General features: G+C 39.1%; 1 protein-coding gene across 2 annotated transcripts in view; it reads right to left on the reverse strand.

The window, feature by feature from the left end:
* PRKCA (protein kinase C alpha) overlaps positions 1-26,605 on the reverse strand; it is a 116,876-nt gene that overhangs the window by 48,752 nt on the left and 41,519 nt on the right. For both annotated transcript variants that reach the window (XM_065034975.1, XM_065034974.1), the window contains exon 3: positions 15,285-15,367. In XM_065034975.1, the coding sequence (XP_064891047.1) occupies positions 15,285-15,367 (83 nt within the window). The remainder of the gene's footprint in view (positions 1-15,284; positions 15,368-26,605) is intronic.

Genomic DNA, 26,605 nt, shown 5'->3' on the forward strand with positions numbered 1-26,605 from the left:
ACATAAATGCTTCTGTGACAGTTTACATTGAGAATTTCATAGTCAGGAAAAAATATGTCTCATGCATTGCTCTTCACTGGGCATCTGATTTTTGGCAAAAATAAATTAATAGCTGAATATCAGATTTACACTAAATCCTTTACGTGTCCAAAAAGGTGAAGATGCACTGCATCGAGCAGTGTATTATTCAATGCCCTGTGTATGGATTGTGTGTCTTGCACAACATACCTATAATTATGGGGCATAACATCCTGTAGTCCCTCTGAGCCAAGACTAACAGTAAATATCGCTTGGTAAAACAGGCTTGAGGTAAATCTGTAAATTTTGCGAAGAGGAAGGGACAGAGGTATGAAGATGCAGAACTAAGCCTCATGTGGCTTCTACAATCATCATCAGATCTACAGCACGTCCACCAAATTCACGGAGGAGTTGTGCGAATAAAAACCAATTCCTGGTACAAAAATAAAATACGCCTTTTCAGATATAAGCAACATCTCAACCTTCTCCCCATATCCCGGACATTCATATTCAGCCAAGATCACGCCTGAAGTGCCAATTCCACTTGGATTTTAGTTAGAACTCTTTACACTGCCCTTCAATGAGATGTATGGCCAGGTGTAACGCCTACAACAGTCGGTCGCGATGGATAATGACAAAGGACTTGTTTGCTAGAGCAGACTCGGCCTTTGCAGGTGCTTTTGTAATTTGCCATGTTTTCCAAGCCCAGCCCAGTCGCTGTCTCTGCATCCACCACCCTTCAGATTAACTCCAGATAAACCACTTCTGTGGATATAACCCCCAGAAGGACATACCCCAGTTCAACCATCAGACACACACAGTATGTTACACAAACAGCCCAGGAAATTAGACTTGCACTAAAATACATCACCCGGTTATGAGACAAAAAAAGGAATAATAATGTGTTATATATTTACAAAATCACATTATCTTCCCTAAACACGTTTTGAAAAGTGACTAAAACAAATGTGTCTATTAACCAGTGCTACTGTTAGCCCCAAATTCACCCAATCACTTCAAATTCATTCACGTCTTTCAATCCTTGCCCACAGTTTCTGCCATTACCTGTGTGCCTGGCTCGTCAATCACACTATTAAAGATTGGCACCTCTCTACTTACATTCATCACTTTTCCATTTTCCTTCAGCACTTAGCATCATTAATTTATCAAGTCTCATTCCATTCGACTCCCACGGCTACTTTAAGCATGACAGAGCAAGGGCTCGCTTTATTATTTGTGCTTTTTTCTACATATTTCACGTCAGGCACAACAAATGAGGCTCCTCACCAACAGCGATGCGGCGTTAAAAGAAAAGCTTAATAAAAGTTTAAGTAAACAAACTATAAACACAGCTCTATGCTGCATTTATACAGCGTTTTTATTCATAATATAGCAGCATCTGAAACAATTAGAACATTTTCCACATAGAGACACAGGCACATTCTCATCCTTGTGTTGTATGTTCTATTTGTAAAGCTGTACTAAAGCATTTAGAGACGTAATAATATTTGTATCAAAAAGTTCTTTTGAACTCGAGTACATTTCGAGCCTGTCAACCAGCTGATACTCCAAAATATACCGTCCTGCAGAAAACAACAGCTCAGTTCAGCACAATTCATTTAACTTATTAGCTACTGCCAGACACAGCGGACGCTTTTCCTACCCAGTCATCTGGGCACTTTCAAAGGTCACAGCAAACCTTGTTTGTTTAAGATTTTTCAAGTAATTGCAGCTCTAGAACCCCAAATTTTTAAAAAAAGAGGCAAAATAAAGGCACGACAGCTTCTCCTTTTTTTAAAAAATCAGCAACAAAACCATTTCATTTGGAAGGCACCGAATTATTGTCCAGAGATTTTACATTATGCATCCAGCAGCCCTGCAAATTATTAAATACCTACAACTAAGAGAACAGAAAGAATCACAACAGATTTGTAATACGACACTTGTCTGTGCAACCGAGACCACTGATCCACTCACTTCACAGACTAATTCCAGACACCGTTAGTCAGATCTCCTCTCGTTATTAACTTTTGCGTTATACTGATTTTATATAACTGAAGTCTCGCGCAACAAATCACTGCAAGAGTCAATTCTCAAATGCTCCGAAAGTCAAACTCAAGCAGTTTGCGTGACTGAGAGAGGTTAACTCGGAGTCCAGCAGCTGTGCACTTGCTTCTTCACTTTATATTTGACATGGTTATATTACCGCTCTCCATCTTCTGGCCGGTGTTTGAGCTGTATCACATCCACCCGTGCTCGTCATCTAGGGGTGGTGGCAGAAGCTAATCAAGTATAGATTTAAAATGGCGTGAGTGCCTTTATCCAATCATTTAGCCTATCATTCCTCCTTTCACTACCGATCCATATACCACTTGTGTCTGCCTCCTTCAACCTTCTCATCAACCTGAACATTTGTACTTTATCTTCAGCCTGCCAATCCATAGGTTTCAGACCCAACACTCACTATCAGTACAGAAATGTTCTAGTACCTCCTAAAACATGTAGCATTGCAGGACTTGTTTATTCTTCAACAATGTCAGTGATTAGCCCAAGCACATAGAACAAATTAAAAAAAACACCACGAAACCACCTAAAACTACCCTTTAACCAGTGGAAAAAGACACTTTTTTCCGTGGATAAATGGGTGCCACATGAATACGAAATCAGTGTGCTGACAATGAGCTATTCCATTGTTGGGGCCCTATGAATCCTGAAGCACAGACATCTGCTTCCAGATCTCTGGGGGTTTGAATTATTTTTAAACTCTAAACAAAGAACACTTAGTACCACATACTTTCAGTTTCACAGCTGGGTTATTTTAAGGAGGCAAAAAAACTCACTGGAATATAACTTTCTTATTTTGAAATATTTTAGCTTGAAGTTATTAATCTGTCCCCGGAGAATTCAGAACATCTTAGAACACTTGTTTTAAATATTCAATATCTTTCAAAGACACAATCTTCTCACATGGCCTTAAAATAAATGCCTGAAATATCAGACTATAATAACCCAAAAGGGATGCGGGTTCTTCTTGATTAGAAAACTTATTCTCCCAATCTCCAAATCCTTCTCCTCTAAAACATTTCCTGAGGATGAGAAGCAAATACCATTTATTTTTACAGAGCTTTGTGGAGGCAGCGAGAGCGACAGACTCGGCAACACGGGGGGTCTGGAACAAATCTGAGGTCATGAGAATGGGGATTGTGTCCCTTTCACTGTACATCCAGGCAGGGCTCATTTATTGTGTCTAACTAACCATTTGTAAAATACCTGTGTTAAGAGGAAAGCTCCAGGAATTCCTCAGCACAAACTCAGACCCTGAATTTCTAACCGATAGGGAAACCGTCAGGAGAAAGAAGCTGTCAGGTGAATTAATTGGTGTGACACGGGTTAAGTCCCAAAGGCTGAGCTGCAGGATGGACCAAGTGTCCTAATAAGCCACGTGTGGATTCCTGGCAAAATCAGCCTAAAAGCTGGAAAATGAGCAGGTAAAAAACATGCAAGAAGCTCAACAAAATCTGTGCTAATATTGAAAGCCTGTTTCTGCATTTGCTACTGTTCCATTACAGACCTGATGATCGTTCCTAGGTTCTTAATGAATTCAAACTTATTTTACTTCCAGTAACATCTAGCTTTAGTAAATTTTCATCTTACGCACTGACAATGAAATTGAATTTCCCTCTTTATTGCAGCATGACGAATTTTGTAGCTAAACCCCAAACTTCAATTCAAAATGTTTAAGAGACGGTCCGTCAACCTTCACTGAATCACCCAAACAGGAAAAATCACTGCTTGTCTTCTGTTGTTCCGCATTGCAAAGAAATACATAGTGCTATTTTCTGCACAATAACCGAATCTCTTTTAAAATACCATTAAATGTGTTTTAAAGAAAACTGTGGAATAGTGTTGTACAGTCACAGTGTGTAATCACACAGGATATTCAGGAGGTTTGTGCAAGGTCAGGGCAGAGAAACATCCCAAAGGAAAACCCGGCACAGCAAAGCCACACAGTTCACAAGCTGCTTTAGCTTCGACCAGGCTCTTGCTTAAGACAGACAGTGCTTTAAATCTGCTGGACGGTTATTCCAACGGATTAATCTGGAGCATAAAAACTGGCTGTATATTTGGCTCTTCCATTTCTTTAACTCGCTCTCCTGCATGAACAACATAATCAGTGTCATTTCAAAAAATGCTTTGCTGTTGACGAGACCCGTGGCACGCTGCCGTGTTCACCAGGCCCCAGGCTGCGAAGGAACTCGGAAGGCCACTAAAATGATTTGATCACGTAAAGTAAAGGTGTGTGATCGCCCCAAAACTTCTGCCAGCTGGTTCGTGAAGATGCTTTGGCAGCATCTTGTGCAGAGACGATTTCCAGCAAGAAATGAAACACCATCTGCACACGCAGAGAAGGGAAAAATGGTGGCTTGGTATTAAAGATGAATTCCTGATCCAGCATCCAATTGAGAGGAATGTTAGGGGTCAAGAGAGTGATAAAAGGATAAATTATTATGTTAAAAGCATGATTAATTAATCAAAGCTAGCAAACACCGAAGTGAACTTAAGGAAAATATCACCAGTCAAGCGAAAAGCCTTTAAGAACAGTAGTAACTCAAAAAACCCTGTTCACTTCATTATAGAGCAGAAAATAATTCTTACATATGACTGACAGTGTATCAGCAGTCCGTACACTTAATTGAGTTTATCTTTTGCGATCTACTCAAGCCCAGAAATCTCTTATCTATGGTGAAAATTTAAGAAGGGTTTCAAGTTTCTGCTGTAAGTGGAAAAATATCCATTTTAATTTCATCTTAGTTATGCAGATGGGCATTTTTTTCTATCTTTTTTCCAGCAGACAGTAAGTATTGCCTCGAGAGACGACAATTTATCTTGAAGGAACTGTACAGACTAATAACACGCTTTGAAGAGTATTAAGGAGGTCAATCTGTCCAATTCATTTTAATTGAACTAGACACAGACGATATATGATTTAGTTTAATTAGGCTGCAGATAAAGAATATCTCAACATAAGGCAAGCCAGTGAAGGATAAATCATTAAATAGCAGCATATACTTGAAAATGCGTAAGGCCGAAAAACTCGCTGCATAACTGCAAAGACTGGTGCAATAGCCCTTCAAAAGGTCGGTATCAGGAGAAAGGATAGAGAAAACCTTCACAGGTGACGTATAAATCTCTGCTAAACTAAGAAAATAAAGCATTTTGAGAAAAAAAAGTATTTACTACAACAGTAATGCTGCTTCTTCCATTATAGATCCATAACACAATAAGGCATAGTACTGTACCACAAACTATAGTTACAATTAAATGGATTATCCTACCCATCCATTAAGGAGATCTAATTATGGAATATCATTAGCAAGGACTTAACTCAATTTTTTTCTTTGTTTTTTGATTACTACCTATTAGTTTTCTCCCTTTATTGACAGACTTCACTTTCAAGTTGTTAGTTTTTAAGTCAGAAGAGCATTAACAGACTTTTAAGCCTGGTTATGCCAGGACAATATTGCACCAGGTCAGAGCTATTGAAGAAACCCAGATAAAACATCTTTTTCCCAGTCTCCTTTTTTTTATATTATTATATTCTAGCAAGTTTTTGAAACAACAGTTTCTTGCCATTGGCCTTATTTACACCCCCACTTCTTTTAAATCACAAGAAAATGTATGTCAATACTGCAAAGCTCATTGGAAAAAATGGCGTGGCTGTGTAACACTGTATATTTTAGGCAAAATACACAGTACCTATAGGCACATTTAGTCTTCATTGTAGTCTTACATACTCTTTATTTTTGTGTTAAGGAAACGGTTTAAATAAAGAGTTTGTAAATCAAGCACGGTTCATTAAGCACCGAAAAGACTCCCACTGACTTAGATGCAAATTTTGTACTAATCTTAGAAATGCCGAGAAACCCACTGGTTCTGAGACCTTTTCCTGAATTTGTCTTTCCAAAGCAGCGTGTAGCATTCAGTACATTTTACAGAGCCGTAATGTTAGCGCGATCAATTCAGAGACACTCTCATTTATATAGAGAGATTTCCCTTGAAAAATAAGTGATTTCTTAAAATTGATGCGCTGAGCCATATTACTTGCAGTACTGAGGGTTTTTCTCCATTCAGATATTAGTGTAAGTGTAATGCTTTTTAAACATATAGCTACCATAAATAATGATATATGGTGATAATATTTATGCAGCAATAGGCATGTAATTGCATTAGGAAAAAAAACAGTGCAAACACCATCTATCTTATTATTTGAAGCAGCACCACACGGTCCCAGCTCAGGTGTTCATGATTAATTAGCCTCATTTTCGCCTCCTTGCAGCTCCTGTTGACTCTGCTGGTGAACACAAAGGAGCATGTAAAATTCACAGTATCTGTGTGTATATGTCAGATGTGTACGCATGGCTGAGGAATTTCACATTGTTTTGTCAAAAGGCCTTAATTAACAATAAGAAAATCACACGTTAAAGATACCTTCATGTGTGGCATTCTCAGAAGACAAAAGAAATCTTCCGTTTGTTAAGGAGAAACTTTATGTGAACATTTTGAACCACAACTTGAGGAAATGTTTAATTTTTGGAAGGCTGTATTGATCAGGATGCATTGGTCTTTTACTGCAGTGACTAATAACCCAAATTCTTGGAGCGTGTCCCAACAGCATTGGCAAAACAAGCGGTAATGAACCTGAGCGGATGGACTGGACAGGAGCAGATAGATTAGAAGAATAAAATGCAGTGCAGTGACAGCTAATGTGAAAAAAATCTAAATGGCACTTGTTTCCTCATTCATTTTAGAGCTACTTCGAAATAAACGTGCATTATAGTACCCATTTCTGGACTGTTATGGCACTGAAGTGACTTAGATATACACCATATCTCCTCCATAGGGTGCCTGGAGTACTCCGGGTATGCATTCTGGCGCAGAAGTCGTCTCCTCATTTGACCCCAAGGCATTTATTGTTGCCAAAGACTTTGATTTGGGCTTGTAAGATCAGTAACCAGCTGTACTTTCTCACAGAAGAGCAAAGGATTAGCCTGGAATGGTAGAATAGAACATTTTCTACCCCTCTCATTCTAATAATGTGCTTCCAGCAAATTAAAAAAGGATGTGTATTCCCATTTCTCTTAATTTCACCTCTGTGTGGCACGTTTCTACACTAAGCATGTTGAATACAAAGCCCTTTGCGTGTGAGTGAAGTCTTTCCTATCATTTACCGCAAATCCCCTTTCCGCGGGAATATCGAACAAAGTCTGTTGATTGCGCAGCTCTTTTTCTTCTCATCAATGGCTCAATCATGCTCCTGGCACACGAAGATCCAAGTGACAGATGTTAAACAAAACTGCGGGATTATACATTTCTCCTAAAAGTTCCAGGACTGCTTTAATTTCTGCTGGTTTTGCCACTGTCCTTCTATCTTTTTTCCTTCTATCTCTTTTGCTTCTCCTTCTCCAAAGCGTTTTCCTTTCTCTTGCACCCCGAGCCATCTGGGAGCTGTGGGCACCTCGGCAGGGGATGCAGAGCCCATTCAACTCTGGTTCTGCTTGCCAATATTAAACCAGAGCACTGACTTAAATCTTGACGACAGACTTTCATTTGGTAGAACAAGATCAACACGACAAACAGAATAAACTTGGAGAACAATCATAAATTCAAGTCTCTGATTATTAAAATTCTTATTTGTTTTAATTAAGTGAAGTGAAAAGCTTTGTAAGACGTTAAAAAAGGAACACTGTTAATGTCTGTTGACAAATTTCAGGCTTCAGATTTAACAATACATTTACTTGTAAGTAAGTCAATCTGTAGGTACTAATATAGACCTTGAAAAATAAAAGTGGATTTTGACTAAGGAAGCATTTTATAAGGCTGTTTGTAAGAAGAGATAGCCAGGTCTTCCTCCTGTTGAGTGTTCCAGGACTGTTGGGCTCAAATTATCTTTAATTAATAGCAAAGAATTTTCTCGGGAAGAAAATGATCTGGGATACTCTCAGATGCCAAGTGGGGAAAAGGATTTTCTAGGAAAAGAAAAATTCTGGAAAACTCTTCCAGAAAAAAAATCTATGACAATCAAACTAAGAATCCTCTTCATCAACACTATATGTATATATGTATAGCCTATAAAAAGTAGGCTTTATGGATATTCTTATGCCTAACTGCTCCCAACTCCCTCCAAACTCATCAGTGCAGTCAGGTTGCTTTTTAGCCTACTTTTTGGACAACGTGTATCGGAATTTTTAGTTCTATAAAGAAATGACTGGGTAGATTCTTTCAATAATATGGCAACACTGTGTTGCTGTGTTATTTATGCAGATTAATTTACTTGGGCTGTTCTTTTGTCTGCTTCCAAAGCCCCCCGAGGCCAGACTTCTGAACAGCAACACATTGCACAGCACCTGTAGAACCACGCGTAAGGAAGATCTAACGCACAAAACCCAGATCTGGAATATTTTCAATAGGTTTCTTCTTTTCTAAATATTGCTAATTTGTACAACACAAGTTAAATAGTTAAATATGCATCCCATTTTTAAACTAGAAACTTTGAAAATGTGAAATAAAGAGCGAACCGTAATAGAAGTAAGCTTGGCTAAAAATAGAGATAAGGAGATTTCGTTTTCAAGAAGTATTAGAGTATTAACACCAAGTTCATAAGTATATTGCACTAATTCCACACTTTTTCATAAGTGTTGGGGCCAAGCAACAGGAACAGCTCCTTTCCTACTGCAATGGCCAGAATTAAACATCTGAAATACTGGGGAAAAGCATTTTGATTCTTTTTTACATGGTCCTATGCATTCTCTAGCATCACAAGGACAAAGGAGGATATGGATGGACCACATGGAGGGCCAGTATGTGATTACCAATTCATACACTTGCAATTGAACACCAAAAAGAAAACGTAATGATAATAAAGCAACTAGTTGGATAGGAGAACAGGCTATTTGCAGACCAAAGATAGATCATTTCCCATCTCATTATAACTTTTATAAAAAAAGATTAATACCCTAAAGTTCAGAAACTGCTTTAAGAGTTACATAAAAATCCCTTTCAAAATTGCATTGCTTCTAGTAAGCTTGGATTTTAGATTGTTTTTTATAAACTCTTCTTAATTAATGTCCTTGAATTTCATAATTTGCCATTATTCTACTAGTCCTCCAGTGCCAATAGAGTGTAACCTAAATAGCTACCATAATAATGAGGTTTAAAAACCTCCAAGTTTGGGGCTTTTTTTTCCTCTTTTAAAGGAACTAAAGTAGCCAGAGCTATGCACACGCCTTTTGTAACTATTTTTACAGAAGCTTTTATCTCCCTTCTGGTCCATTCTTTGCTGGTCTGATGCTCCTGTTGCCATAGGAACAGCCCTGGAGGTGGTTTTGTTACAGATTACAATGGTTTCCCCAACACAGAGACATTTCTTTCATACCTTAGTTCAGCAGGTACCTCCTCACGGGAACAAAAAGAACAAAGAGTAAATCAATCTCTGACTCTTATATCTATTAACTTCTCATTACCAGAATTTATTACATGCTTTTGCTTTTAGTTTATGAGCTCAGCCTATGACCACTGGTACTTCACAGATTAAGTTTCATTACTCACATGGGTCACGCTACAGTTTATTTATTTGCAAGAAAACAGCTGAAATCAAATGATGAAAGGAGTCACGACTGGGAAAATGGTACTTCAATGGAAGCATCAGGATTTTGTTTTTCAGTGCAAGTAATCTGCAGTTGTTTTAAATTCTGTATCAAATTTCATTAGGTTGTTATAAAAGCCCGACCAAGTATAAAAATGAGACCGTATTTTGTGACAATGACATCATCTACTACATGTTCCAATCTTTTCCAAAGGCTGAAGAAAAATCTGTGAACTGTTTGGACCTCTTAAGAGTATCATCCAATAACAGACAGTGAAAATTAAGAGAAACCAAACAAAATAAGAAAAGCATGTCCAAGAATCCAACTAAACTGTTCTCGTTTATGCAAAGCTACCCAACTGCTTTACTGCGACCCATTAGATAAATGGGGCTCAAATGGGGTTCTCACCAGTCGGGATGTCTCTGTCTCCCCTCTCTGCTTTTCCACCTCCCTATTTCTGGGCCAAACACCCCAATAAAGGCACTTGCTCTCTCCTACCAAGCACAAGTGGTTCTTTTTTCCCCAACCCCACAGGCGCTTTACTGGAGTTGTGTGATTTATAGGAAGAAACAGCAGCTGTACCAGTTGAACTCAGCAGCCATTAGCAAACTTTCCCCAGCACCCCAAGGGAAGAGCTCCCAATATTAACTTAGGAAAATCACTGACATTTTTAGATTCATTTATATAAATTTCCCAACTCTCTTCAGCAGTCCTGTCTCTGTTTAATTATTAAATTTTAAAAAGGATCATCTGTGTTATACGGTGCACTGCACAGCAAAAACCTAGAAAATAAAAAATATAAGCTCATTTCTTATCATACAGTTATTCAGCATTTGAATCACTCTGGTATGGGTAAATTAAAAAATATACTCTTTATAAATAAAAAGCTTTTGAAAGTGTTGAACTGTCAGAGCTCAGAGACCATAACACAACCTCATTAAACTCCACATCCAGTGTCTCAAGTACAAGGTCTGTCAACTGAAGGACTAAGAGCTGCAGTAAGACCTAAGCCAAGGTGCCTTTGGAGTCATGGCCCTTGTGTCAGTCCATGCTCTTCCTAAAAAGCGGGTGCACAGAAGGAGAAGATTCACACGGCTCTTTTCAACACCGCAGTGACATTTTTTCCATGTGCCTCCTGCAGCTGGACAACCCAAGCGAGTCGGTTCTGGGACTGCGCCGCAGGGCTGGGGATTACGAGGAGTTATTAAAGTTCATGAACCTGTTCCTTTGGAATTTAATTCTATTGCTCTTGAGAATCATCTGCTCTGGCTTAAAAGCCATTTCAGTTGCAATAAAAGCAGCCTGTGCTTTAATTTAGGAATAGAAGGTCCAACTGTTTTCTCAGTAGATGATAAATGCAAAAGCGTTCCAGTACGCAAACAGCTTTCAAGTAACTCGTGAAGCCACTTCCAACCCCTCTAGTGACGGGATTTAGGTGAGCAGGGCCACGAACGGGCAGCTACGGGCAATGAAAACCTGCCCTGAAGGAGCACGGACCTGGCTGGGCAGTAAATAAAACCTGAGCACGGGCAGCGAGAAAACCCGCCCGAGGTGAGGAGCAGATTTCTGCCCGCAGGGATGGACAGAAGGTGCAGAGGGTGACATATGGCTGCAATTCATTCCCTGAGATGGGTGGGAAAACAGCGCTTGGATTCTGAAGGAACGGGTAAGGGGAGAGGAACGTCACGGGACATCGGACCCCGTGCTGTTTAAGAGGAGGAAACGGAGGCACGAGCTCCCTACCAGATACACGAACTTCCTTCAGATGCTGCTGAATATAAGCAGAACACACACTCAGCACATACAGAGCCCTTTTGGGGAGATCTCCTTTAATTTTTCTCTCTTCCATCAAAAAGGAGTCTTACTTTAAGACTGATTCTGTTCAAATTGGAATTTGTCAATATCCTCAAATACCAATATTTCATAATGAGCCATTATAGCTGTGCACAGCACCATTTAAGTACCATTTCAAAACGCTTAGAAAAAATTATGTAAGTTTTCCATGCAGTTAATCTTTAAGGCTTTGAGGTCAAAACCATAAGCAGGAAACCTTGATTTCTCCATAAATAACTCTGGGCGCTCTGCAGAGATCCAGGAGTCAGCGGAATCACGAGAAACAACATCCCACAGAACCCCACAGTTGTTTGCGTTTGCTTAAGATAATAAGCTCCCAAATAACTTCAATATCAAGAGGCTTATCGACTTTAAAATCTTTCCCGTATCGATCCCCTCCGACATCCATGAGGTCGGTTACTCTGCCAAATGGGATGAGATGGCTTTGCTGTTTCATTTGCCATAAACCCACATCTGTATCTTATCAATTCATTCTCTTCTAGGAGCTTAAATATTAAGAACCCACTGCAATTCTGGGAAGCAAAAAATCAGGGTTAATCTCCCTTGACTGTCCAGTTATTTGCTCTCATTTAGATTTATTTTTAATTTCTATTTATTTTGCCCATAAACCTCTTTTAGATTCTGGATTACAATCTGAAAGGAAAACAGTGCTGATCCACGGTCTGAATTGTTGTGCACTCTATATGAACTTTCATAAATTCATACTGAAAAAAATTAATACAGCCAAACGCTTCTAAATTGCTGGTGATTACTGTTTAATTCTATGTGGCACTGAATTGGGAACATTTTAATAAATCACATTCAGTTTGACAATACATTCTGGTCAATATGTCCCTATAGCAAAGGGAGCAAAGATTTAACTCTCAATTTTAAATTATCCTTTTTGAAGGAAACTTGACCAGTTATTCTTTAATATTAAACACATCTTAATGCCAGTTACAGAAGCAGTCAATTTTTGGAGTTGCTCTAACATTTTTACAGTCATTCACTCAAGTTTTAAAGCATTTCATCAATGATTTAAAATAGTTTTTTGGAACACCAAGCAATCTTCCAAAATCAAGTATGTGCATTGGAGACGATGCTTCATGGAACTTTAAAGTATCATCACAGCGGCCCTGAAACGCAGGAGCTGTTAAATTGCACTCGGTAGCACCACCATAAAAGAGCTGGCCATGGAGAGAAGATGAATAATTTCTATTCAATTTCTATTCAAGCGACAGAGAGCCATTAGAGAGCAGCAAAATAACTTCCTGAGCTCAAACATCAGAGCTCGCACCCTGCCAAGTATTAGGGAAACGCAACATCTTTTGATTGTGTGAGTTTTTCTGTCGTCTGAAACAGGATATTGCTCCCCAGACCCCGTCACTTCAGTCCTGGGCAAGGACAACCGCTTTATTCACCAGGATTATTTTCCTTCTGGCACTAACTCAGACTTTTCCACCTTTTCAGCTAGTCTGAGTGAAGCAAAACCAAGACGGTCTTAAGCTGTTCTTTGACACTCACCTTTATCAGGGCATTTAATTTTAAGGCAATAATGTGTTCTGTCTTTTACAGCAGTAGAAAACCGTAGCAAATAAAAGTGTTACACAAGGAGACAATATTTGTACACCACTATTTTTAGCACGACACAGACCAGAGGACTTTTCTACCGCTGGGTAGTCTGTTTATTAAATACTCAGCTATATGCATGTATAGGAAACGAGAAAATGTGTGTGGAGAGCATAATCGAAAACCGCTTTTGTTTTCTGAATGACTGTATTTAAATACCTAGAAATTAAACTAAATTAGTTTTGTTGCAACTGTTAAATGTATGTAGAGAACTTACGGGAAGTGCCGGTGCAGCTCCCCCTTCCCGTTGGGGATTCCTGCGCCAAAAAATGTGCTGAAAATAACTATGTGACAGTTTCTTTTGAATTCTCCTGCCCCGCAACCCCAGTGCTGGGAACGTCTCTGTCCCGGTGCCAGAGCAGCTCAGGACACGGCTATAAATACATCCTTGTCACCATGTCCCCAACGGCCACGGCGGGGACGCCCCTGAACGCCCACCTGCACAAAACGCCCCCTTGGCTGTTACAGGCGGTTTGGTTTTGTTCCAGAAGCGGAAATGTTTTGTCTATTGACATAATTATTATGATTTTAAATTATTGCTCCGGAAATTTTCACTTTATTAATGACGATATTACTCTTCTTACAATGGATGGAAAGGCTCCATCATGCAAAGGTGCCGGACAATTTGCAAATTCATTGTGCACATGCGCGAAATAATTTGGAAAATTACTCCTTCATATTTAAAAACCTGCTAAATATTATGATAAGCTTTATAGCGCACTACATTTCAGAGCAAAGCTTGTACTAACTCAGATAGGAGTAAGTTACTGAACTGTGAAAGGGTAGACATTGTAGTCAAACACTTGAGTAAATGAACGTATAACATTCTACAGTCCTCTTTGTGTAATAGGACCCACTAATATAGCTCAATTTAATAAAACATATTTATTTCTGTTTGCTTTCAAAGTGTTTTTGAGATATCGCTTCTGTGTAAATACTGAAAATGATCATTTGGTAACCCAAATACTGAAATAAGGCGTGAGGCTGATTTATTTCATCACCAAGGCCAAAAAACCCAGATCACAAATTACAGTCAGCAATATTAAAGACTCGTAACAACCTGCCACATACCACATTCTAGAATCATGACGAGATTCTCAATAAAATTAAGCATTTTTCTTACGTAGCTAAATTCAGATTATGTGAAATGTTAAAAAAAAAAAAAAAAAAAGAACTTTTCAAAATTCTTCGCAGTTCTTTGGTGTTTCTCTGCATTTAAATTTAAAAATGAGAAAACTTTTTAACACCTCGAATTTTCTGAACCCCCTTTTGGCTTCTGCCCATGTGTTGTTCACTGATCTCATGGCTAGCATATTAAAACAATCCATGAGAAGCACATTAAAACCTTGCAAGAAGTCTTCTGGTGCATTTCATCCGAGGAGACAATAGCCCCCAATCTAGAGCATGAATATGTTATAAGAAACAAAGCAGAGCCATTCAGACAAAGAACGCTCGGAATGCATTGTTCCCATAAGCAGATGTTAAATTACTTCACTGTAAAGTAGAATTTGCAAAACCCAAAGAAATGTTATTTTCATGGGAACAAACAACATTAGTTTATTATTTGGGCAGGGTGACGCTAAATTCTTGTACACGTCTCGCCACGCAGGCAGATGTGTTCAAGTAAAAACTGGTTGTTGACCAAAGTAGTATTGACAGAGCAAGATAGAAGGGGCGTATCCTGCCCAGTGCTCAAGCATAAATATAATTGTTTCAAAAGCTTATAAACCAGCTGGCTCAAGATTAATCTGGCATTTAATTGGGGCTACAGATCCTTGTGTGCACAGAGGACGAGGACCTGAGTCAGCTCTGAACGCTTACCTGGAGATAAGATGGACACAAAGAAAGCTCAGAGAAAACCTCAGCCTTTCCTGAGAATCGTTAATATTAAATACACCCAACATAAAGCAAACAAAACTAAAATGATGACTTCATACACGAGTAAACACCTCTGGGTTGTCACATCGGAGGAATATTGTTCTTGGGGACACATTTATTGTTGCTTTTCTTATCAAAACCAGATTTTACAGTCCATAAAACCCCTCAGACTGCAATTATTTATCAGAAAGAGCCTATGGATATTGTTTGTAATTCATTCTCACAGGTGTAACAACACAGGACTATGTGTAAAAGCAACACATGAAGTGTCTGTGTACTCACATCAGTGTCGGGCCCCTTGTCAGCCCCAGGACAGGAGAAGGTGACGAACTCATGGCACCTCTTGTGAACCACGAAACAGCAAACTGGTCAGAAAAGGGAAACCAACAGTTAGAACAGCAGTCTTCATCACAGAGGAAATAGAACTCAGAGTCACATATTTCACCTGTAAGCCAATGAAAGAAAGCAGAGCCTAACGTTGAATAACGACACAAGAAAGGCAGGTATCAAGTAGACAATATAACTAAAGAGGAGATAAGCATGTACATTTCAAAATCAAAAGACTCTACACGATGATAGTTTTTTAGTGTTTAAGTGCTAAAATATAGTGTGGGATGAACAATTCTATTGAGGCAGATTTCCTGAACCTAAATCCTCGTACATAACAAAACTGTCGATGTATTTTCAGACAAGACTCAGGGGCATTAACAAGGAACGTGAAGCTGGAATGAAACCCGTCCTTGGGTATGAGCTTCGTTCACCTGCATGTCTTGGTGAAGGTGTCTACGAAGTTCCGACGGCTTCAGTAGTTAATTATGCCTGTGAGAACCCAAAGCTCTCAGTGAAGACTGTTGTGGAGAACAAAGTGTTCTCGTACCATGGAATGGCAGGAGATAATGGGAAAAGAAAATTAGCTCCCAATAACAGTGTGAGCCCCATTCAAAATTTATGAATGATCTGAAATGACTTTTTCTTTCTGAGATAAGGAAAGCTTTTTTACTATTTTAATTTAATTATGTCACATATGAGGTTATACGTTGTCACCTGGCAACAGGTCATACATGTCCCCAAGCCACATAAAAAGCCCAATTTGCTTTTTTTTGAGTGTCCTTACTTAGAGCAGCAGCTGTTTCAGCTTCTCACCCTCACTACAGCTTCTTTCTTAATGTTAAGCTTAGTTCAGATATTTCACAACTGGTCCACATTTCAACAAAACAGAACAATCTAGACTTGAGAATGTGACAATCTCAAAATAAACGTCATACCATCAAGCAACGTGCCAGGAGACTACAACGGAAAGATGCTCAAGTAATTCACACTTCAAATTTTTCATTTCAAATACACACAAATGCACTATTTCAAAGGACACTTCCAAAGAACAAAACAGATTTCAATTGTTTGGCAACTGCAAACACCGAATTTCCTCAACTTTGGTGGAAATCAAACCAAATTATCTCGTTTTTTCTAAACAGTTCATTTCATAAGGCATCTGAAACAGTTCTCTTTCCCACTTAAAACGTACATGGATTTATTTCACCTCATGAAGAGAGCTGAGAAAGATGGTATCAAGTTCACGTTCACGTCACTGCCAGCAAACACTGATGATTCCACCACAATTCCAGGCTGGAATTGTAGTCTAATCATCCTTCTATCTTTTTCCAGCTATTTTTCATCCTCACCCCATGCAGCAATTGTTTCCAACTGCTCTATTTCTGACACGGCACATGTTTATTCTTTGGGCAAATGGAGTAAAATGGGCTTTGCTCCCCTGATTCCAGATAAGCTCCGACTCCACATAAGCCAGAGCTGTGGTTCAGTGTGTGCTGCCCACTTGGATGTCTAGTTTGTTAATCAACCTAAATCCCAGTGAATCCTACAATTATCATTTCGATGGTTTGTTTCTACCAACTGAAAGATCACTAAGCAGCAATTACTAATAATATTACTTGCAGCTGAATAATGTTTCGCTTCCAAACTGTATTTTTGGTTACAAATCTTCCCCTCTTGAAGACAATAGCCCGTTACATCCTTCAGAAAACAAAGAAGTTAACTAATTACTTTTGTATGCCGCGATCACACAGTTGCAAAATACAACATAATAATCTATGCGAAAGATATGAGAAATAGTTCTGGAAAGGTGGTTGAACTGAGCTGCTTTACCGATGTCTGCCTCCCAAATTCGGCTTCTGGGCTGGTGCTCCAGCTCTGCCTCTATTCTGCAAGAGTGTACATTAAAAACTCCTGCGTATTTGGGCATCTATTTTGGGCAATATGTCTGAAATACAGTAGTCACATCCTATCTCCGAGCTGACAGCCTCTCATGGCCCGTTAAAGAGTTCATTCAACTAAAGACAATGTTGACCTTGTTTTTAATTTCATATATCATGAGTGTCAAGATAGATACGTGGGAAAACCAGTGCCAAACTTCGTTCCATGAACTTTAGCTACTAAATTCCGTGGAAACGATGCTAATTACGCTACAATGCAAACTCCACTTCAGTTGTCAAAGTAAGTAAAGCAGACAGTGTTGTCCTTTTGGACTTTAAGCTACACTTCAAAAAAAGTCACTTATTAAGGCTTCAATTCTCCACATTGACTACTGAACTTCTTAAAACCCTTCCGTTCAGTCTGCCAATTGGCTGCTATTTGCCTTTATTACCCATTTCCCTTTGTAATGGATTATCTGTCTCCAAAGAACTTGGTTCCTTGGTAAGCGATTCAAAAGCATCAGACCTGTCCTGCCTTTTGACAACGCTCAAATAAGAACCAAAGAGTTCAAAATAAACAATGGAAAAGGCAACTCTCATGGAATCATAAATCCAAAGGAAAAAGGATAAGGGGGAACTAAAAAATCTTGTTAATAGTTATGATTTCCATACATCCAAATTTTAATTTTCAAATCCAGCCATTAGTGTATTTTAGCATTAGTTTGTAAAGTCGTCTTAGTTTCACAAAGCAATACAGAGTTACAGAATTCATGTAAACGTTTACTTACTTCAGATAAGTATAGACAAAATGTTATCTGCTTAAAATAGCATTTATTTTTTTATGAATAGAGATGAAAAATAACCTCTCGCTTGTTTGGAGAAGACATTAATAGCTTCGCATCACCTATTGCAGCTGTTAAGAAGTCACATTATGTTCATCACCTTCTTGTAATGAAAGTTGTATTGCACTCTTCACAGAGACTGCCAGGAAATGTGTTGCTTTACATTTTAAGGAGAGCGTAAGCAGAAGCGAGCTGGCACACATTATGCAGAGCAGCTCGAGCACAAGTGCTGTCTCAAGGCTGACGGTTAAAATTAAAAAGGAAATTATTGAGGTATTTTCATGTTTTGACAGCGTGGTTTTGATCTGTGCTATATATCATACAGCGGGGAGATTCCATCCTCCCCAGCTCTGGGCTCGCAGGAGATAAAATGATCTCTCAATATCCCTGAGAGGGAGGAGAGAACAGACCCGGCTTTGTCTGGCAAAGCTGGGCTCAGAGCAGCATCGGCCAGGATGATCCATCGCCCTCCGTCCTCCCCCAAAGCTGCGGGGAGCAGAAAACGCCAAATGGGTCTCATGAAAACGGGAGAACGTGGTCAGGAGCACTCAATGTGTTCTCGAAGCCAACAAGCAGAAGCACTGCGTGATTTGTGGGATTTATGGCACATAATGGAGGGCAATTCATTCTGTCCAACACTTCGCTGTCAGCGCACAGTACTGGGAAAAACACGTTATTAATATTATATAGATATATAGTCATCAGTCACTTCGAGTTACAAGGCACTGCCATAAATAAATTTCAAGCTGTTTTCTAAATTATGTGATGTGCAAAGGTTATAATGATATATTGTTGGGTGAGAGTTATCTGCTAAAAACTAGTTACTAATAGCTTTCATATATGACACGGACTGGTGAGGCAGAAATGAAATATTACAATAATGAATAATCTTCTCTAGTAGATGATCTATAAAGGAGACAAGCCTTTGCTGAGCTCCAGTCCCCCCACCATTTAGCCATATCTGAAGAGCTCTACAGCCACAGACAGCCCAAAGGACTAGAGGCAAAAGCATAAAGACAAAAGTAATATACTTGACAATTTAGAATTATTCAAAAAGTCCAACAGATATCTAAAAGCACATTTATACTCCCACTTTTGGAAGAAAAACAACAGGTTATATGAACCTTTCCAATAGAATTTAGTATCTTTACTACACCGCAGTATTTATTTATTCAGTACAACAAATTAAACTGCAAACCTGAAGGGCGGAGAGAATTTCTAAGACAGTAACTGAACTGCCAATTATCGCCTATAGAGAAATTAATGAGTTTTTATCAAGTCAACTTTGACTCGTTTTTCTAATGGTCAAGACTATTCTCCCAACTCAAATTGTGAATTTATAAAACCTTAACCACCGTAAAAATTGTGTATGATCTTCCCACCTACCCAAAATTTATAGCTGTGGCTCCGCTGTTACGACAGGACTCGTCGCCCAACAACAGGTGTGCATATTCTCGCCTACATAATTGAATTCTAGGTCTCACGTACTGGTTCTTCCCAAGGAAGCGGCAGAGGAGGTCTGGTCAGCAGCAATGGGGAAACCACCTACACTCAATATCTGCTGTTGGGTTTTGAACAGGAGTTGATTCTGGACTATGGAGTTACAACAGAATTACAACAAGCACAAAATCACTCTCTGCATGCACTAGAAAACTTGCAGGGCCTCTACAGTAGCTTGGGGCACTGTGTAATTTTGATGTTGCTGTTTCACATGCTTTGCATTTCCAGTGTGGCCACAGAACCTCCCTGGGGGCCCATATCACTGGCTGACTTGTGTTTGCTGCGCGACACCAAGCCATGAATGAACTGTCACACGGCACGCATCAGTCCATCCTAACATTAAATACAGCAATTAAACCGAAATAGGGTACTACTTCAAAATAGACAAATCGTTTAAATACCGACTACGGTTGTTATTTAAATAAGCGGTACTGTTTAAATAAATTTATGAGGAATAGATTAAAATCAGGCACTGGGAATATTTCCAGAGCAAGAAGAGTAACAACTAAGAAACAGGATTTAACAATACTTATCTTTTTCATTTTCCGAATACATTGTAACTTGTAAAAAAAATACAAAAATCCCTTTTATATTAAATATTAAAAAGGCTGTAGATTAGAAACCAAAGAGAAGTCAGAAGCAGCACTACCTCTGAATGTTATTAGCGTGCTGACTGCACAGGGAAATTTTAAAAATTACATTACCCTAACTTTTTCAACATATATAACACATCAACTAGGTTTTTTGGCCAATGTTTCACCCCATCTAGAAGAGTTTTATCTCAACGGAGTGGCCAGGCTAACGCTACCTGTTAAATGCAACCCTTCCACTTGGCATTTACAGCCCCTTTCTCACCAAAACGGGCTACAGCCCCAGGAGATACAGCCTGTTCCAGGATAACACTGTCAATAAGAACAACCACCGTCTCTCCCCACCACCTTAACCTGTCACTAAGCTTCTTCCAGCTCTTCTGTAACCCATGGGCTTACCCGGCACCTGTACAGCACTAATCTGAGCGGATTATCTTTATTTCCATCGCAATTCCTGCAAACCTCACCTACCTTCGCCAAGCGGCGCCCAAACCCACCTTGAAGCCGAAGCATACGGACTACATGAAATCAATATTGACAAATTAGGGCTGATTCCTACTTCGAAGCTCCAAGTCTGCCAGTCAATAACTGGTTTGCACATCCTCAGGTTCATACCCATGACCTTGCTGCACAGATTTTCTTTTCCAATTGTGTCAGGGCCAATTAGGCCAAATAAGTAGGCGGAAGGACAGAAATAAGATCTATACTACATATATTTTTTTAAAAATTAAGGGAAAGTAAAGGTTAACTGTAATATCTTATTTGTGTGAAGGGATTATACAGATTGTCTGGACAGTTTTAACTCGTCAGGTCATTAACTCCCTTACACTAAGTACAAAATGGATGTTGGGAGTAAGTGGCTTTGTGAGACCTGCAGCTTTGTGCAAATACAGAATGTGTGTGGGGCAGGGAACGCACAGGCATCTTCATTTACCCAAATGTAGGTATATAAATATATACCTACAGCTATATAAGTAACACATTTCTAAAACACTTTGGACTTTGCCAAATACCTCACATAATATATTCAGATGTACCTGACTACTATATTCAGACATACACTACACCAAGTTTGTCGTTTCTGCCTCCCACTGCAGGGAAAAGAAGGTACACGATATCTTTTTCCCCTAAAACGGTATCACAAGGTTTGCAAAACTGAGAAAGACTTTCAAAATACAAAAGTTTTTAATGGAATATAAAGTATTCATAACTGTTTCAATCTACTTATTAATTACATACTTTGTAAAAGATAGAGAGTCCTCGCTAAAATTTCACAAAGCTATTAATCTCCCTCCTTTGAGGTGTCCCATTTTATAACCCAGAAGTCATCCATCAAAATCGGTGCTGAAATAGCTATTTTAAGTACTTGCAACAGCAAAAAAAAAAGATGACCCACAACCACAGACCTTTTCCTATCACTTCTATAGTTTGAATTCATTTTATTTTAAAAATCTGCTGATCCTGACGTGTTTTACGACAGCGACAAAGCCCCTGGGGGTGCCCGCTATAATCTGCTTTGGAGCTGTGTACAAGCACATCAGCCAGGGCAGCGCGGTGCTCTCAATTAAAGAACTAACAATGTGAAAGCCCTCAAATGTTTCTTTTGAGCCCTGAACATCAGTTCTTTAGATTTTTCTACTAACTTAGCATTGCCCAAATCGCAGAAAAAGGATGTCTTAAATAAAGCAGCTGCCGTCAGTTTGATACGTTACCTAATGCATAAGTAAAGCGAGTGGTACAAAGCAGCACAGGCTGTACAGATTTTAAGGCTGCATAAAATGACGGGATACAAGACAAAATTGAGCCCCAGAATGCAGCTGTTTGGGGTTATTTTGTTTAGTAACGCAGCTGGAATCCCGGACGCCAACAGAAAGCAAAGAGCTTTTGGAAAATCACAGTAGTGCCACCACCAATGCTGCGAGACACGGTCGCATTGAATCCCAGTCACATCGTCCAGCGTGAAAAGAATTCCTCAGCGAGTAAAACCTTGCCTACATCTAGGAGCAATTGCAACGGCTTTGCTCTTACAAGCCCTGTCCCCATCACACACCATGTTCTGCTGCTTCTGCCTCCATGTCCCCAGCCCAGGACCGGCCCCATGGTCCCAGCACCAGCCCCATGGTCCCAACCCGCGATGCTGCCATGGCCAGAGCTGCCCAGCCAAAAGCCAGATTGTTGGGGCATGAGGGGCTTAATGTGCTGCAGACAAACGTCAGAAGGCTTTATACAACTTCTCAATCTTTCACCTCACGTTAAATCACCCGCAGAGTCAATTTAACGCAGCCCACGCCACGTCCCACCGCGACATCTGCATCCCTTCACCACTCGAAGCACAAAACTGCTCCAACACGCTAGTGCAGCTCTAAGGTTTTACCGTGAGGTTTTAAGAAATATTTTAGTGCTAATGCTATAGCTTGTTTTTCTCAGCACTTCATAATTTAATGATGTCAAGGCACTGGTGGCTGTAAACCAAAACATTTCCTTCTTGGAGTACAATTTGTATGGACACAAATACAACAAGTGAAATGCCAGATCCGAATGCCAAGAGCTGAACATTAAGTATTTTAGTATAATTTGAATTTAAGTCCAGGTTTTCAGTTGTGTTTGAGAAACCCTATAACGTGCTCGCAAAATTAACGAACCTCACTTGCCAGCAAACACAATCCACACACTAATTCCATTATTGCCAAAAGATGGTGTTTGTTTTTCTTCAAGATGGGAAGAATTGAGGCCAGGATGACACTGAACAAACTGTGACATACGAACACATCGCAAGTACTAAACTACGAGAAATAAGCTTCCTGTGATACCTGTTTGGACACCATCCCGATATGACAACTAATTTCCAATTACTAATTCAACACAGATACAATTCTGCATTTACTCACATATATGAAAGTTACTAAAAAGATGACAGAATCCTTTGACATTAACTTTCAAATAACATAATTCTAGAATAGCATAATGGGGCTTCTGATACATTAAAGCAAATACTCATGCCTTGCTTACTTATTTTGAAAAGAAAACAAAAGAACTTCATTTTAAAGGATGAAAGCTCTAATTTCACAAATAAATGTTACAGCATTTATGCACTATTTAATGTCTACGCCTGGTATAGAATTATATAAATTTAAGTATGAAGAAAATCATTGTACTGATCCACAGAAACGTGAGCTCAGATGTGTTTCCATCTCTTCAGTCCAATCTCATTTGCTCCTTCTAGTTCCAGCATGGGGAAGGTCTACATCAGAAGATAATTATGAAACGTCTTAAATCTTGTCAGAAAACCTCACCTTGTATTGCTTCATGATAATCTCCGTAAGAGTTCAATTTGCTATATAAATGCACTTCAAACCGCAACAATTAGCTCATTTTTGTTTGCACGATTAATCAATTCTGTAGGCTGTTCTATGGTATATCGTGTGCTAAAATGACTGCACGAAAATGAAAGATATTAATTTTGTTCCCCAAAGGCACAAAAACCTCTTGAAAGGCATTATTTACTCCCTTGCTGACGCCAAACCAAATCATCTGGATATAATGACATTTTCAGAATTCAGCGTATTAACTGTATTTGCAGTGCAATATGTAGTATCTTTAGTTAGAAGATCCACAGGCCATATACACAAGATAACCATTTGGCGCTGGATTGTCATTACTATTAAGACTCAGATCTGGTAATTTATTCCACACTATCTCTAATATGCTAACTTTCTTATAATGAACACAAAATAGGTATTAACACATGAACATTACAGTCCTGTAGAATTAGATCAAGAAACTGAAGAGGTTTTTTTAATTTAAGTTTTTTTCCCTGTTGCTGTTTCTCCTCATTATTTCTGTTACCTAACAGATGCCCAATATTTGTTGCAAGTCTTATCCAATTAAATACATCTTATTAAAGGGTCATCTGCTAGAAACTCCAGTGTCACTTTCCTCCACTCATCAGTCACTGAAAATACAGTTTCATCCCAAAGTAACTGCAAGTTCTCAGGAAGAAAAACAACACACACACAAAAGAAAACTGCATTAGAATAATTACAGTCGGATTTATTGCCAACGTTAAGACAACAAATGCATAAAGAAAACAACTACAGAATTCAGAAAACTCACCCTCAGCCAATAGGTGGAAGATTTTTCTTTCCTAGTGTGTTTGTCTGTTATATTATTCACTCAAAACAAGCAGATTAATTTCTTAAGTTTAGTAGTTACCAAAATTACACGGTTGAGTGAATGACATAGTTTACAGCAATTTGTTCCAAATAGAAAAAGGGGTATTTCTAGGAAATACCTGTGGGTTCAGAGGTAGGTAGCACATACATAACAAAATATGAAACCATGGAAACATGCTGTTTAATTATGAACGAATTCTTTATATTTGCAGTAAAACATTTACAGAAAGAAAAAAACAGTTGCAAAACAAAGAAGCAGTTGAGATGGGAGATTTGCAGCAAGAAAACCTTTGAAAGCTATGGTCACTATATGCAAGAAAACCAGCATCTGTCACCATATAGCCACTGTAACTTTCAAAGGTAAAGGTGCATTTTGAGCATGAATTGATGAAAACTGAACTAATTGTACCCATCAGAATACTAATTCAGCACTAGGCTGCCATGCAAAGCTGTTCCTGGTTCCCACCTCTTGGTTCTCAGCGCTTTTCCGGCTCCAACGGGGTGTCCCCGGCACACAGAGCTGACATAGTGATGATTTCCTAAGTCACGGTTAAGTGACCACTTTAATTTGACATATGGCACATTGCTGTCCAAAGCCGTGGCCCTGTCTCCTCACTTCCACGCCTTCACATTCATGCAGCCGATGTTTTTTGGCAAGGCTGGGCTTAGCTGGACTGGTTCCCTGGGCCAGCTCAACATGCAAAAGATGAATGTTCACATAGTACAAAAATAGAACTACAAGACCCCCACAGCCGCCTGATTTATGCTAGATTTATACTAGATAAAAACCCCACGTGGTAACAACCTATATGAACATTATAACTCAACTCATCTTGTGTGATGGAGTCAAAAGGAACTGAGAAGCTTTCTCCAGTTTGTCTAGACAAATATTCCAAAACATTTTTCAAGCACAGACCACATTCCTGGAATTTGATCTTTATCTCCTAATGTTCCCCAACATTAAGGCTACGTTTGAGTTCTTAGAATAATGGCTGCCCTTGTTATAAGTCATATAGAGCCTTGACTATTAAAACAGTATATAAGCACTTTCTGCTGTATGGTCATGACATATTTGTGCATTTTTTCCTGGCTCACTGAAGCACAATATAAACAGTATTTCCTACTTTATGTCAGATAGAATGAGTAGTAGTCTCATGATATAGAATGGTAAACACTCCTCCCTAACCTGTATATTTTTTTAAAAGCAATATATTAAAGTAAAAAACAAGGTGTGAGTGTCAGTGTCACTTTAGCTGATGTTCACCTGAGAATATCACCTACAACAGGCCAAGAACCTTCAAGGAGCAAAGGGCTGGGATTCAGTAAATCATCATTAAAGCACTTAAACGGGACGAGATTTCTTTGTTGTGCGATGAAGCCCATACAGTGATGATGGGAAACAGTAAAAACCCAGAACAGACAAGAAAACCTCAACGTTTATTGAAGAGAGCACACAATGCAGAAAGTCTGAGGCAAGTCACCTCATTCAGAGTCTCCCCAGCGCCACAACCTGTGTTCATGTCTCCTACTTCCCAAATCACATCATTTAGATGTGTAGACTCGGTGTAGACTGTGGAACGTCTTAAGTTCTAATGGATCAATGTCAGTACTTGGCGATGTTTCTCCTTAGGCCTCAGCTTAGTAACAAAGATTATCCCACAGCTCGTTTGGAGCAAGACTTAAAAAGCCCCTTTTTCCCTTACAAGATCTGGATTTAAGTCCTTATAATCAATAGGCTGAATAATGTGCTTTTATACAATGCAGCTCATTCATTACGTCTCACTCACAGCTTTTAAATGCTGTTTAATATTTCTGCTGGTGAATATTCCATTATATCAGCCAAAAATAGGGTTTATTTTCAGTCATTTTATGCCTTTTAACGCTGTGCACTGCATGGTGCCGAAATTCTTCACAAATTGAGTAAAATAACGCAGTGAAACTGTATGAAAGCAAGTGCTTTTATATAAAGTGCATGTTCTCTCTGTAAACAATGTGAAACTGTTACAGAAGTGGATGGAAAATAACAAAGTCCAGTAGATTCCAATTGGCATGCAAACAGACGAATTCTACATGAATTATATTGAAGTGGCATAACAAATGCAGAGCTAATTTCAGGCTCCCAAGTTTGAAAAACTACATCCCACATACAGAACAGTATCATACATCAACACACTGCTATATAAGAAATCAAACTTCCATTAATACTTGGATGCCACATGAATTTCAGTGTGGCAGGAACTCTGCTCTAGAGCTGTCATGATTAATTTGCACATATGTCATTCATAAATTCAG

This window comes from Columba livia, chromosome 18, assembly GCF_036013475.1.
Source record: "Columba livia isolate bColLiv1 breed racing homer chromosome 18, bColLiv1.pat.W.v2, whole genome shotgun sequence".
NCBI lineage: Eukaryota > Metazoa > Chordata > Aves > Columbiformes > Columbidae > Columba > Columba livia.